General features: G+C 42.0%; 1 protein-coding gene across 4 annotated transcripts in view; it reads right to left on the bottom strand.

Annotated features, from left to right (window-relative positions):
• Positions 1-14,425, bottom strand: part of pik3c2b (phosphatidylinositol-4-phosphate 3-kinase, catalytic subunit type 2 beta) — a 38,758-nt gene that overhangs the window by 6,267 nt on the left and 18,066 nt on the right. For all 4 annotated transcript variants that reach the window (XM_028998151.1, XM_028998150.1, XM_028998153.1 and 1 more), the window contains 17 exons: positions 13,386-13,553; positions 12,629-12,740; positions 10,269-10,411; positions 7,957-8,145; positions 7,766-7,859; positions 7,571-7,665; positions 5,707-5,887; positions 5,477-5,584; positions 5,277-5,369; positions 4,664-4,793; positions 4,144-4,280; positions 3,605-3,774; positions 3,111-3,267; positions 2,923-3,032; positions 2,320-2,521; positions 2,110-2,234; positions 1,723-1,840 (listed from right to left, as the gene is read on the bottom strand). In XM_028998151.1, the coding sequence (XP_028853984.1) occupies positions 1,723-1,840; positions 2,110-2,234; positions 2,320-2,521; positions 2,923-3,032; positions 3,111-3,267; positions 3,605-3,774; positions 4,144-4,280; positions 4,664-4,793; positions 5,277-5,369; positions 5,477-5,584; positions 5,707-5,887; positions 7,571-7,665; positions 7,766-7,859; positions 7,957-8,145; positions 10,269-10,411; positions 12,629-12,740; positions 13,386-13,553 (2,332 nt within the window). The remainder of the gene's footprint in view (positions 1-1,722; positions 1,841-2,109; positions 2,235-2,319; positions 2,522-2,922; positions 3,033-3,110; positions 3,268-3,604; positions 3,775-4,143; positions 4,281-4,663; positions 4,794-5,276; positions 5,370-5,476; positions 5,585-5,706; positions 5,888-7,570; positions 7,666-7,765; positions 7,860-7,956; positions 8,146-10,268; positions 10,412-12,628; positions 12,741-13,385; positions 13,554-14,425) is intronic.

The raw sequence follows: 14,425 nt of genomic DNA, 5'->3' as shown, positions 1-14,425 counted from the left end.
AGAAAAGGAGTTTAACAGCTGACATTGCACTGTAGTTCAGATGGCACATATTTTGGAGTCTCTGCCCCTTTGTTGTCCTTTTGTTTGCCAAGAGCACACCGTGTTGATAATTACATGGAAACAAAGGGGAAGGTGCGGCCGAGATGTGGAGATATCAACATTGCATACTAGTTCCTGATTCGGACTGTTCAGCACACAGCTAGAGTCAACAAAAAAAAATCAGTTTCAGGTAACCTGTACACGAGTGGTTTAGACCTTTTTTTCCCCCCCAACCTCAATTCATTCCTGCACACACGCATTAAAAGAATAAACTGATTATTGACCAAAAAAAAAAAAACGCAGGAATTTAATGAAATGTAAAGGGATTTTAATTTGGATTATACAGTTTTGATTATCCCACTCGGTGTGTTATTGGGATTTTATAAAAGTAATGATTATGTGGGGGGTAGTAGCCCACTGCAGAAGACAACCACCAATCACCCGCGTACGTCCATTTGAGATCTTCTCAGATAAAACCATATGTTCCTTTTATATGTATAAGATATCAAACAGTTTTGTCTGAGATTTAAGACCAAGTAAAAAAAAAAAAAAGACCGTAAAAAGTGGTCTTAAGACAATTCTGTATCTACAGCCTTTACCATAATTTTTTTTATTAAAGAATGTTTTTGATGTTACTAAGCTTTGTGTTAACATCATGTGACAACATTAAAGAAAAACAAGACATCCTTTAAGTGAAAGCAAAAGTGATCACAAGTTTGATAAAAAAAATATAGTAATGACTGGTTGGTCAAGTATGTCACTCAACAACAAGATCCTGAACACGTTATGTGGTGTTATTTTTAAGAAGTGAAAGTGAGTCAGGTTTCAGAACTGATATGAGGCTACAGAGACGGGGACAGCACCGCCTATCACAACCATGCATAGTTTTCCCAGAAATGGAGGCAGTTTCATGTAACCAGACCAGCTAAAAGCAAACTAGCAGAAGACACTCTACACCCTTACCATACAGCCATATTATTACAGGCACCATGGTAAACATGAGTAATTATAACCTGCTCAGGGCTGCCAACAGTGCTGGCGGCAGTAATGAAGTGTCTGACACACGTCTGAGGGTCAGATGGCAGTTTCGCAGAGCAAAAAACTCTGACATGAAGGGGGTGGGGAATCCTGCAGAGCATTCTGGGTAAAAACAAGATATGTTGCATGACAACATAAATGCTAGTAATATCACTTTGTGTGTTTCAATTGGCACGCTGCTGGAAAAAAAAAAAAAAACGAATTTAACAAGCTTTTCTACAGATCCTCTGTGCAATCTGTGCATATTTTATACCTATTACCAGTAGCACTTGACTGACACTGGATTCATTTATATACATTTTCCCTGTTAATTTTCTCCACTTCCCTGTAATTAGGTAAATCATTTTGATTGATTAGGTAAATCAATCAGATATACATATTTTATCTGATTTTGACTTGTACTCTTTCATCCTTGCATATCGTTTTAACGTATCATAATTTTTTTATTATTTCCTATTTAGATCATTTCATGATTAATTTATTTCTTAATTTTTTAAACTGTTTTATTTAATTACTGAACTATTCCTACAAACTGGCAGTAGCAGCACAAGTTTACAAACCAAAACCGGTGCCCTGCCTGCTCAGTACATATTTTGCATGCAAGTGGCAGCATAGTAAATGCATGTAAATGTAAACGTGATCTACCTGAGCCACCTCCGACGCAGCATGTACAAGGTGCCAGACGTATCCGTTCAGCTCATCTTTCCTCCGGTCCGCCATAGCCTCACCCCTTGACCGACCAATCACAAAGCGACTGGGGAAGCTGCAGAATGTCAAATCACATTGTGACAAGAGAACAACAGAGTGGCCTATTTAAGGTTTAAACATCCAGATGTCCATGACAGATTTTCAGTGCTACAGGAAAATAAAATGGTGAATGATTTCCATGACATCTGAATTAACCCTACACTCATATGAGGGACCCTATTATAACCCTATTATAAACAATTTATAAATGGTAGTTATATGAAAATTATGCTTAAATATGTGCTATTAAAAAATAGATGACGTGATGGTTCTGGTGGTGATTACCTGGGCAATTTGGAGGAGGGAAAGACCAGGCGCAGTTTGCTGTGCAGTTCATGGAACTCCTCAAAGCTCCTTTGCACCAGAGTCGCCCCCTGCTGGTTCTCACGCTCCACTTTCACCACATATGTCTGCAGAGTGAAAAAAACGTTGATTACAAAGCAAGAAATAATGTCAATGGTCTTTCAGCACCACTATTAAAGACACAGAACTCACATATCCCTTGTTGGGGCTGTACGTTTTGATGTGTCGGCACACATACAGGTTACGGATTAAGCCATCACTCTTTAATGTGTAGACCCGAGGAGCAAATGACAGCACTGGCCGTTCCTCCGATGAAGCAAACTTCATCTGAGCCAAGTTGTGGATGAAGAAGTTGAGCTTGGTGGCCACGCTGCCCAGACTGGATTCAATTAGCCTTATAAAAAAAAAGGAAAAAAAAAAAAAAGAACAGAATTTCAAATGAAATAATTTGGTATTTATTATAAAAATCTAAATGTGTGTCTATCAGAGTATACATATAAAAGACTTCTGATTCTTACGAATCAGCTTCATGTGGCTAGTAGCTTAGTGGGTAACACACTTGCCTATGAACCAGAGTCCACAAAGTCACAAGTTCAAACCCCACTTACTAACATTGTGAAAAGACTCTAAACCCTGAGTGTCTCCAGGTCGATTCTCCCTGTCACTACTGATTGTAAATCTCTGGAAAACTACAAATACATTTAATATGTTATACAGACATCCCATATAATAGCATCTTGGCACTAAACTAAGTGATTCCCTCATATGTGTGAATAAAGTGAAGCGCAGGTTTACCTGGTGAAATACATGGTGGCATCAGCCTCAGACTCATGAGGACGCAGAGCATCGTAGACGTACTTCAGATCGTCCAAGTCGGACAGCTCAGGGATCCCAGAGGACAGCATCTGCACGGGCATGATGGGATGGACAGTCAACTTGACTGAGTCTCCCAAACTGAACAATTACGTCTTGATTACACCTACCAGGCCCAGCAGGTTGAGGAACAAGTGTGCATGTTTTCTGATGAGGTTGTATGCTTCACAGCACAGATCAACAAAGTCATGGAAGCGGCTGGATGGTTTGTCGCCCCCGTTGATGACGTACGCCATATCCGAGGTGAAAACAAACGGAGCTCGATCCCTGAACACCAGGGGACAAGATAGATACGGCACTTCACTGTACTGTGTGGCCCTTAGCAGATTGCCTAGACTGACACTCTCTAAAAAAAACATTGTTTGGTAAAAATGTATTACTGATAAAGTGTACATACGTTTGTACTACAGAGTGCATACTTATAAACAACCTGTGAAATAACATTAATTACGTAGTTTATCCTAATTTATTAAACTTCATTGTCACATTTATTAACTTCAGGTGATATAATCGAGTGAAAAGGTCACTGTCAAGTGATAAAACAGCGGGTGATTGTGACGTGTTCAATGATAAAGTGACAAACACCCTATGACTCCTTTCTCACCGTTTGATGTTGCCGAACATCTGTGCGTGACCTAGAAACTTGCCGAAGTCGATGTGGAACATGTGGCCACTGGTCTTCAGCATGATGTTGTCATTGTGGCGGTCACAGATGCCCAGGATGTAGGTGGCCACACAGCAGCCTGCACAGGAGTAGATAAAGTTCTCCACTGCCTACGGGAGCAGGGAAATGAATTGTCATCAAGCTGTGTTTTTTGTCATTTGTTTAAAATAGCTGAAATAGCAAATAAATAGCATCTGTGGTGAAATGGAGCTCAAGGACTCTCTCAGATTTTGTTGTGAGGCATAAGATGGGTTTGATCAGACTCATGAGAGTAAAAGTGAAGCACAGCACAGCACATGGTGACACAACAAAATTATTCTTTGGTTGCAACATTGTTTTTGCCCTTTGCGGGTAGCCGTTGAAACTAGTTTACTTATTATCATTTACAATATGTATAACATCATGTGGCCCATTACTATTTATTCACCATGTAAGCCACACATTTGAACACCAATGGTTCCTCTGGTTTCTGCGCCTACCTTCTCATACTCATCCTCAGTGGGATTGTGTTTCTGTAGCCAGTCTGCTAGTGGGCGATCCTTAAAGGAGCCTGTGACTCCATGCTCCACCTGGATCTTCCTCAGGGTCTCAGCGTTAGGGATCATCTCCACCATACCTAGGAGAGGACAGGAGAGAGTGCTCCACCTGTGAGAACCCCACCCACACTCAATAACTTCCACTTTATGATGATATATACTGTGTGTGTGTATATGTATACACACACATTGTATATAAAGAATAGGTTTTGATCATTCGAAGCTAGTTTGTTGTAAATATTTCTTTAACAACATTTCTGGTTCTTTTATCATATATGTTATTTAACTTGCTAAATATTTTACATATAATTTAATATATAAATCTACCACCTTAAGCCAGGTCTGCTTGAATTGTCATTTACAACAAGTATTCATAGTAGTTTGTTAAACCCAAATCCTCACTGATAATCTCCACCATTTTAGGTGAAAATAACAGAGTGGACTGAACTGGCTTCCATCCTACCTCGCCCCCGTCCTGTGGAGAAGCAGCGGAAGAGGACCATCCTCATATCCAGCCCCTCCTGGATCCAAATCTTATTCATGATACGAATGATCTGCAGGGTCAGCATGTCCTGGCGAAGGTCGTCTCCTGACTATAAAGAAGCTCTGTTGAAAACCTTAAATGGCAAAACCTCAGCGGTCTGAGTTACAGGCTTCATCCTCAGCAGCTTCCCCAGGCAGCCATTAGTTGGACAGATGGAAATACTGCGCCCACACACTTGCCCTTGGGGTCAAATTTGGTCTTTGCTGTATCATTTTGGTTATATGGGAGGGACGCTAAGTGGGATTTGTAGTCACATTGTGAAATATTACAACATTAAAGGAAACCACCATAGTCACAGTTGTGAAAACATTCTGCAATTTAAAATTAGATTCATTTTATCTGAAAAACTTCACTCAATGAAACTGTCATAGCAAAAAACAATAATTGGGTGGAAGGCTGTCATTAAAAAGGCACATTTATTATTAGTTCAAGCTACTAAATAAAAATATATACAATATACATAATATTATGTAAAAATAATATACTATTATTGCTAGTTCTGTGTAAGTACAGATAAATATGTTGATGGTACCTTGAAGATGACACTGATGTAGTCTCCAAGGGGATCCAGATTGTGGAAGCAGAGCTTGAGGGGGACGGCGTTTGAGTTGAAGAAGGAGCAGGACTATGGAATGGGTGACAGGAATGAGTTAAACGACATTCGAATGCAAGCTTGACTATATTTGGACACAGCCCATGGAACCCAAAATAAATATTTCACACATAATCTACCTGAATATTGATTCCCTTCACCAACAGGCCAGGGTTTAAAGGGAGGCGACAGCTGCCACTGATCAAAAAGAACTGTTTGACTTCATCCAGTCCCTCCCTCAGAATGGTCTATACACACACACACACACACTGATAGTCTGCAGCAAAATACTAAATGATAATACCCTGATGTGTCTGGAGGCTCAGGGATGGTTTATTACTGCTGGTGTGCAGGTGAAGGTTTGACTCACCTGACGTGAGGACGGCGAAGCATCGCGCACACGCTGGGCCACTTTCGCCATTATGCTCACCAGCCAGCACTGCCGGTCAAATTCCTCCCTCAGGCCACGACCAGAGCAGCACAAGAGCGCCGCCAGCAGGTACTGATAACGTACGCTGAACTGGGAATCCTGCAGCGCATCTTTTAGCAGCCTGAACGCAGAGATCGACCAAATTAACCAATAACAATGGCAGTGTGATGGTGAATGGTTTCATCTGTTCATGTACCAAGATCTCTAAAACAGCCAATTACTTCTTAATATTCAGGGTCCTAATAAGGAAGTCTCACCCACTTAGTAGTTAACAGTTATTTAAGGCTAACAAGCAGTGGACTAGGTGGATGAGGATGAGGAATGGGTCATGCATATATACAGATGTGAGTAGTAACAAGTTACATTTACCCCATGACATCTAAGAGTAGTTTTATAAAAGCCATACTTTTTACTTTTACTTGAGTATATTTGTGAATTTGAAACTCTACTCTTACTTAACTCAATACTTTTTTAAATAATTTATACCATATATATTATACCCCAATCAGCTTATCAGACAGACAGCATACTGGGTGGTGATATGCAACATATGATTTTTTTAAAAATCATTTATAACATATATATATATTTTAGGCCAGACAGATGGCATCAGTAGATCAAACACATGACTATGTTTCATCATTCAGATGTAGCAAAAATAATCACATGACACGCTTCACCAATCAGATGTAGCCCTGCAGTCACATGACGAACAAACAGTGGCAGCAATGCATGGCACAAACTCATTTCACAGCACAGACACGGAGTAAAAAATGGCAGATGCGACTGTCACCAGTGCCAGACAGTCTCCAAAACCAAAGGTAACGAAATAGAATACAGAATCCCAGTCTTTCCTACAGGACGGAAGTAGTGTTTTATTTAAGATCAGATTTAGTTCATTAATTACTACAAATTGTACTTTAATAAGTTAATATTACTATTACTATTATTAGAAAATACCAGAATTAGCACATATTTAGCATTAGCATTATATTAGCATTATATATATGTTGGAATACATTGTTCATAAAAAACAAATGAGATATTACAAACCAACAGTTACTCAGTACTTCAGTATTCTTATCACTGGATACTTTTGTACTGGTACTTGAGAAATGTTTTGGATTACTCCTTTTTGCTTATTAGAGAATTATTAATTTGGAGTAATGCTTCTCATACTTCAGTAATTTAGATTTTTTTTTTGGTACTACACCCACCTCTGTGTATATTTACATATAACCATGGTATTTCCCAGATATTTATATTCTGGATTTTGTATGTGGATTGTGTCTGCGTGCCAAAGTGAAAGAAATCCACACCATTATATACTATTTTCTTATAAAATATAAAAGACAGGGGATTTGGACAGGGGTGGCAATTCTCCTTCTGTCCACAAGGTGACGCCGAACCCATAGCGAGTGTGAAATGGCAATACTCATGACCAGAAGTGTCAGCTCACACTAAAAAGCAGTAACCAAGATTCAGTTTGTACTAATGAAAATTAATAACCTTTTTTTTTTTTTTGTTCAGAGTTCAGAAGCTCTTTTCCATTCATAAATAGGCCATTATTCTTTATGCATGAGTCAAATGCTTAAACAAACAAACAAACAATCTTGCTTCAGTAAATGTGTTTGTATCGCTAGATTCAGCCATAGTTGGTGCATCATCTGTAACAGCTACCAAATAAATACCAGTAAACAAGTCCTGGAGACGGGCCTGGTTTTCAGAGCCCCCCAAAGTGCCCTGAAGGTTCTGGATGTGTACATGTCTAGGAAAGAGTGTGCATATCAGTGTGAGCACATACCAGAAGAGGTAGTGTGCGATGCGCAGGTCCCCAATGGCTCTCCTCAGCAGGAAACGCACCAGCGGGCTGTCCAGGTAACACTCATACTTCAGAGCCTGTTGACAGAGACAACACACACACTCGCCCATGAAGGTGGAGCGAGGAGCAGAGAGCAAAACAGAACACAGGGGAGACTAAACATCACAGCGTTTATACCTGAACCAGCTGAGGCAGGAAGTCAAGCAGCTCTGGGTTGGAGATGGAGTCCATCCATTGGACCGCAGTGCGTCTACATTCCTGGTCGGGAAACCTGACAAAAACGCACACACATGCATGTTTACATTTTTTTTTTCAACGTCTAATGTTTTTTTAAACTGTTTTTAGTTGACTGGTGTCTGTGGGCATACGTGGCATGCAGCAGACCCAGGGCGTCCAGGTGGTTCATGCAGGCCCACTGGCGCAGCAGGGCATAGATGTCTGGCAGGCAGGCCCACTCCCAGCTGGGGGCGCTGGCAAGCACCAGGGGCAGACGGCTGCTCTCGGCATGGCAGAAATTACGTTTCTCCCACAGCAGCCTCCGATCCTCCTGCGTTAGCCTGGTAACACACACACATTTTAAATGTTGAGCCTATGCCAACAGCCCATTAATGTGCCAACTCCATGACTTCCCCATAACAACCCCATCTGTTTCTCTACAGGTCTACTGATGCTTATTATTTAGAATTATTGTATTTATTGAATTATTATAGTTGTATTGTGTGATTAAATATCAATAAACAAGACATTTTGCGCATTATCAGCTTATTTCATATCAAACTGTTATTTCATATTTAGATATTTAAATAAATAACTATTAGTATTGACATAACTTTGGTATTGACATTGTACAGCCAATAAACAGACAGCATACTGGGTGGTGATATGCTCAAACCACGTATGATTTATTTATTTTTTAGTCTGAAATATTCAATGCTCTTCAAGAACCTCAAAAAGAGACAAATATTATTCAAACAGCAATTTCATGAATGTGTCAATATCAGAAAAAACACATTTACAATAATCTTGCAGAGGAAAAGTTCCTATATCAGATCCCTCCAGATACCCCAGCAAAATCACATTAAAGGCTGATCAATAAGCAATTACAGCACATGGGCCATTTGTATGAATTATGCAGCTGAATGACAGATATTTCCTGCTACTGTCAGTGATAATAATAAAGTAACAATGTGATTAATGTAAACACTTGTGTTTTGATGAGGCTGATGCTTTGTGCTCCTTTGTGTTTTTCAGAGTTGGAAACACTCCCTAAGTGATCACATGCAGTGATAAAAACAGATGAAAATACATTCTTTCATGGAAGGATTTAAATTTTGTCCGAGATACCTCATGCAGGATTTTACTGCATAATATTAGATTTAAAAATGCTAATTAGGTAGCACTACAGTATATGTAGCAGTTTGGTTGCCTGAACCCCAGACATCAAGTCCATATGCAACAAGACAGGCCCGCCTTGCCCTGTTCCCCACCCCAAGCATATTCCTATACTCCAGAGAGCAGGGTAAATTAAACTTGATCCCATCCCATATACGCCGTGTCAGGCAAAACCTCCACAGCCCCACCTGCCCCTCTTGCTCTGTAGCCCCTACCCCCAGAGAAGGCCGAACAGGATCGGGTTACATATGTACTACATTTCCCAGAATTCCTCAGGGAGGCAAGGATGCTGTCCGCTTACAAAGACAACTGTTATGACTGGCTAACGTTGGAGAAGAGCAAACTGTGTGAGCGTTTCTTTGTTGGGTGCGTGTGTGTGGTCACATGCTCATTATGATCAAAAAAGCACACACCCATAAAGCCATAAAAACCCTGACTCATCCACATAGAGCTGATAGAGAACACCCAAAGGTGCACATACAGAGACTGTGACCTTTAATCCATTTTACTGTCTCATGTTCCCAGAACGTGGCCTTGTCCTTTAAAACACCACATTTTCACTAACAGGCCAGGCCTGAAAGAACACAACGCAGAACAAAAGAGGCGGAATGTTGGCCAGTTGGGAAAAACACAACACTGCCGTGCTGCCAGATAATCCTACTCATTTACAACCGGCAGGAAAATGAGGGCAGGATAATGAACAATGATCGCGACAACACACCATTCATGCACAATGGTGCACTGCTTCTAGCTGTTACTGGTTCATAAACACGGTTCATTCCTGTCCTTTCGTTTTATTGGATGACTGGGGGTTACATCACTTATCTGCGTATGGTTTACAGATCAGCACGTTATTTTGAACACATATCATTTAGTGGCACTGAAGCAATAAAATCTGGTCAATGTTTAGTCTGGAATAACTAGACTACAAAGACCACAATGATCACCTGATAACTCGTCTTCATACTTACGATCAGGCAGGTCCATGTGAAATGTTTTCTATCTGTTCCATCTGTCATGTAGTTAATCTAGCTTTCAGCCTGGGTTTTATGTATGGGTCACAGGCGACGGTATGGCTTGACAGGAACATGAAGGACACATTTCGCATGACTTTGACTGGACAGGGGATTTGCTAATACAAAGCTTGAAATACAGTCACAGTCACATACGAATGACCCGGCAAGTACTAGACGCGATAGGACAACTCAGGACACTAACAGGTGCTCCCCCCACCCCCAGAGTGCATCGGTGTTCAGGATATATTCTAGAAATGAGAGTAGTGCCTCACCAGAAGAGCGATTTCTTGTGCAAAACCTCCTGCAGCTGCTTCTGTGTATTCTGGTCGAGACGGGAGAAATCGTACCGAGGGCTGAATTCGGCTGGGGACGGGGTGCTGAAGCGAACTTCAAATGAGGACGTGGGGAAGTCAACCTGCGGTAGAAGGGAGGCATGGTCTTGAAGTGGTAAAGAAAGACAGAAGAAAGTAACGTGATTTACTAGCGGGTGAAGAAACGGTCACGTAATCAGAAGGCAAAGCACTGTCCTCACACACCATGACTGCCCACTGCTCACTAAGGGTGATGGGTTAAACCAACAGGATTCAAACCAACAGGATCATGTGATGTTGCTTGTTGGCTTACGCTGGTTTCTCATAAACTTCATTTCTAAGAGTTCGGACTGATATGACGGCTGCCCTGCCCATCATCACCTTTAGAAACATAGATCACAGAATGCATCTTGTTGGCAAAATTGTGTAAAACCCTTACATACACACACAAAAAGGTCTGAGCCGTAAGGTCCAAGCTGTGATTCAAACTCACAACCTTGGAGGTGTGAGGCAAACACACACACACTCAAATACTTGCAGAAACAAAAATTGCTTTGCACCTAATGCTGATTGCGTTTTCTGTAAAGAACATTATACACAGGCAGGAAGTAGACAGACAGACACCTGACAAAAAAATAAAAAAATATGGCCAATATTCCCAGCACCGATAAGAAAAGGGTGAGCGGGATGAAATGAGGAGTAAAGGGCAGCAGGAAGAATGTGGAAAATGAAGTCAGAAAGAGGAGTGGAGACACAGGGCGAGGCTCACGACGCAAGTCGGGCAGGAGGGCTGTAATAAGGGCCAGATGTGTCTCCACCTCTGGGCCCACCACCCGTTCTAGCAACAGCACTGTTTCATCAGCAGGAAGGAAAGAAAACTAGTGCATCTGGACTGAGAGGTTGAATTGTATGTGTGAATATTAATCATTTTACAGGCAGGTAAATATGTGTGTCCAGTTCACTGGTGTGTATGTAGTGGACTGAATGAAAGTCATAGTGCTTGAATTTAGAAGTTAAATACACCATTGGACATTTAAAAATGTTTTATGTATTCAATCAAATGCATTAGCAAACCACATTCCATTTGACCTCATCAACATCAAAATTGGTCTCCTGTCTTATTATGGCTGGGCGTAAATTCTGAAAACATATGTGATGTGCCATAAGTAAACGCTCCCCACATGCTGCATCTCATTTAGCCCTGCATGTCTATTAAGATAAGAAGATCCTTTATTAGTCCCACAAGTGGGAAATTTTCAAAATAATAATAAACATAATAAAAAGATGTCTACACACTGATTTAACGGTAGCATCGGTGAAAGAAACAAAAAGTTGAACTTAAAAAAAAACACTAATTCTATCATCTGACTGCCTGTCTGTTCCCTTCTCCCAGACGAATCTGTATTTACGTGTTGACATTTGAGGACGGCTTCATCCGCATTCATCTCACATACAGTATCAGGCGCAGCCTCCACAGTGGCACAGGAACCCTGTGTTGGAGGGGAAGGCCCAGGCTGCTGCCCCCACACACAAAGACGCGCCAAACCAAGGACAAAAGGGGGCCTGTTGGCAGCGCCACCTCTCAAGCTGGCACATGGACTGTTCTGGAAGGGCTGTTTTTGTTGTTGTTTTTGTTGCTCCCTCGAGTGTCCCAAACGTTGCAAGAAAAATATGAACAAAACAAACCATAAATATTACTAAGCGTGTGTTGCACCCCCGGGTGATAGAAACGGCTCTTTCTACTCCTCCTTACAGCGTTTCATTCTGTTCTCTGTCCGTTTGAACCACAGTGCAGAGCTGGAAGGATGGGGTGTGAGCTGGTGGGGGGTGGAGGGGGTGTGGTGTGATCAGAGGTGTTACAGTGATCAGCATAGGCCAGACAGAAAGGGAAAAGCATGTGACAAAGACGAGAAAAAGAGTGTGTGTGTGTGTGTGTGTACACATGCATTTTGGCCTTCGGGCCCCTCTCCAGCCCGCCTGGTGCATGAAAGTCTGACCCACTTTCCGTCTCAGTAAACTTTCAGCCCACAGGTCTGGTGAGTGTGAACCGAGTGAGACGCCGTGCTGGATTCCACATGGTTCAGGGCTCAGCTGTGTAGCAGTGTGGGTGGAGTGGGGACTAAGGTGGTGTTCACACTGAGAAAAACCAGAGCTCTCTCTCTCTCACTCTGTCAGTGTGTGTGTATATACTTTTTTTATATCACCAGGTGGCCTGTAGCATACATATAAACTTTCCAGGCAGTGGAAGAGATAAGGGAGTGGCGCAGTGTTGACCTCTGACCCTGTGCCCCATGACACACTATGCGCGTCACATCTGGTACCTGCAGTATGACGCTGTCTGGCTGACTGAAGTTGGGAGTGCTGGACCGAGCGTTCCCGCTTCCTGGGGTCGAAGGCCACAGACCGAGCAACTTCCTGCCACACATCAGGATACTGCAAATGGAAACACACACACACACACACACACACACAGTCACCCAGCCACACCTTTCACAGATTAACACCTACAGTAACGGGATGTATACTATCTGCAGAATCTCAAGCTGTAAGTCACATGATAAATCTGTCATAAATAACAAATATAGTCCTATTTCCCATACAAAGGTGTGATGGCATCATCTTTTTTATTCAGTTACATTAATGTGGTCCCAAAACTTTTCCTAAAAACAATTTTCACTCTCATGAAGTGGCTGTGTCTCATTTAGTGAGGGGCAGAGAATGTTCACTGCATGTTCCTGCCGTTCCTGGTGTGGGCGAATCCCAAGTCATCATGCTGCTGGGAGGAGTTCAGAGAATCACTGGGCCATACTGGAACCGTTGCGCCCCTCTTTTCCGGGACAGATGAGCAACGGCTGTCCGCAGCCTCACCTTTACCACTCAGCAGAAATGTCTGTCTCTAAGCGTTTTGCTTGGCTACTTTTTTTTGTGCTGAGGGGCACTTTTAAAAAGTGATGATGGGTCAGGCGTTATAACAGTTTAGTTAACAGTTAAATATAAAGGTCTGTTAATATCATCATTTCATAATGAGTATACTAGGTGTCAAAGACTGTCCCCAGGTAAGTGGCAGCGTGAACTCACTGTCTGAAGTTGAAGAGTGGCATGGTGACCCATCCCAGGGCCTCCATCCCACGCCTCTGTTTGCTCTTCTCATCACCGCCTCCGGGGGGCGGCAGTGGGCTGGCATACAAGGTCACGGTCAGCTGTGTTTCCCGTGGTAACTGGTTGATCTGAACAGGAAAGCAAACCCTGGATTGGAGGAAGAGAGAAGAGGAGAGGGAGTATCGTAAGCGTGGGACTAGAACACGTTCTGCCCATGTCCAGTAACAGTCCTTTTTAAAATGGCCACTGTACAATGGGAGATCGAAATCTATCAGCAGAACGATTTAGATCCAATCCCCCTGGTCTGAGCATTTACCTGATAGCTGAACTCTACTATTTACCCAGCACCCACTGACACGGCAAAAACAAACAGCAGACCAACGAGCTGCTACACAGAATGATATTCAAGATTGCAAGCTCTGGACAACAAGTTGCTTGGAGGTAACATGCGTGGAGTGATTGTCTGGGTGCATTTGAGTATGATTAATCCATGATTAAATTTACTTTACTTTACCTAGCAGACACTTTTATCCAAAGCGACTTACAAGAGGACGACACCAGCAACTCTCATTTGGTTTCTATAGATTTTGAGTTTACAAAAGTAAGAGCCCTGATAAGGCCGAACTAGTCCAGAAAAGAACATGCTCGGAAATCGTTAAGTGCTAGACGAAAAAAAAAAAAAATCTTTTGTGCAGTGTGTGTGCATGTGCGTGTGTTAGTGTTAGACTTGTCTGAAATACATTTTTAAAATTTAAAATAGTACAACAAAAATAGTAAAAAATGCAGAAAATAAAGGATGCTGGGTGTCCCACATAAGGATTGTTGTAAAGGTCTCAGACGTGGCGGAATGGAATGAAGCCAGGAAGTCAGGAAGCCGGAGGTGAAGCCTTCATTTCCTTTATACATGAAATTCACCTAAGACACACTGACACACTACCCGACACACTGTCTTCTGGGAGACTTGAGACCTAGAATTCAAATATCCTTTCAGAACGCAATTAGTTTGGTTTGCAGTCTTT

Source organism: Denticeps clupeoides, chromosome 12, assembly GCF_900700375.1.
Source record: "Denticeps clupeoides chromosome 12, fDenClu1.1, whole genome shotgun sequence".
Taxonomy (NCBI): domain Eukaryota; kingdom Metazoa; phylum Chordata; class Actinopteri; order Clupeiformes; family Denticipitidae; genus Denticeps; species Denticeps clupeoides.
This window is presented reverse-complemented; position numbering and strand designations above follow the sequence as displayed.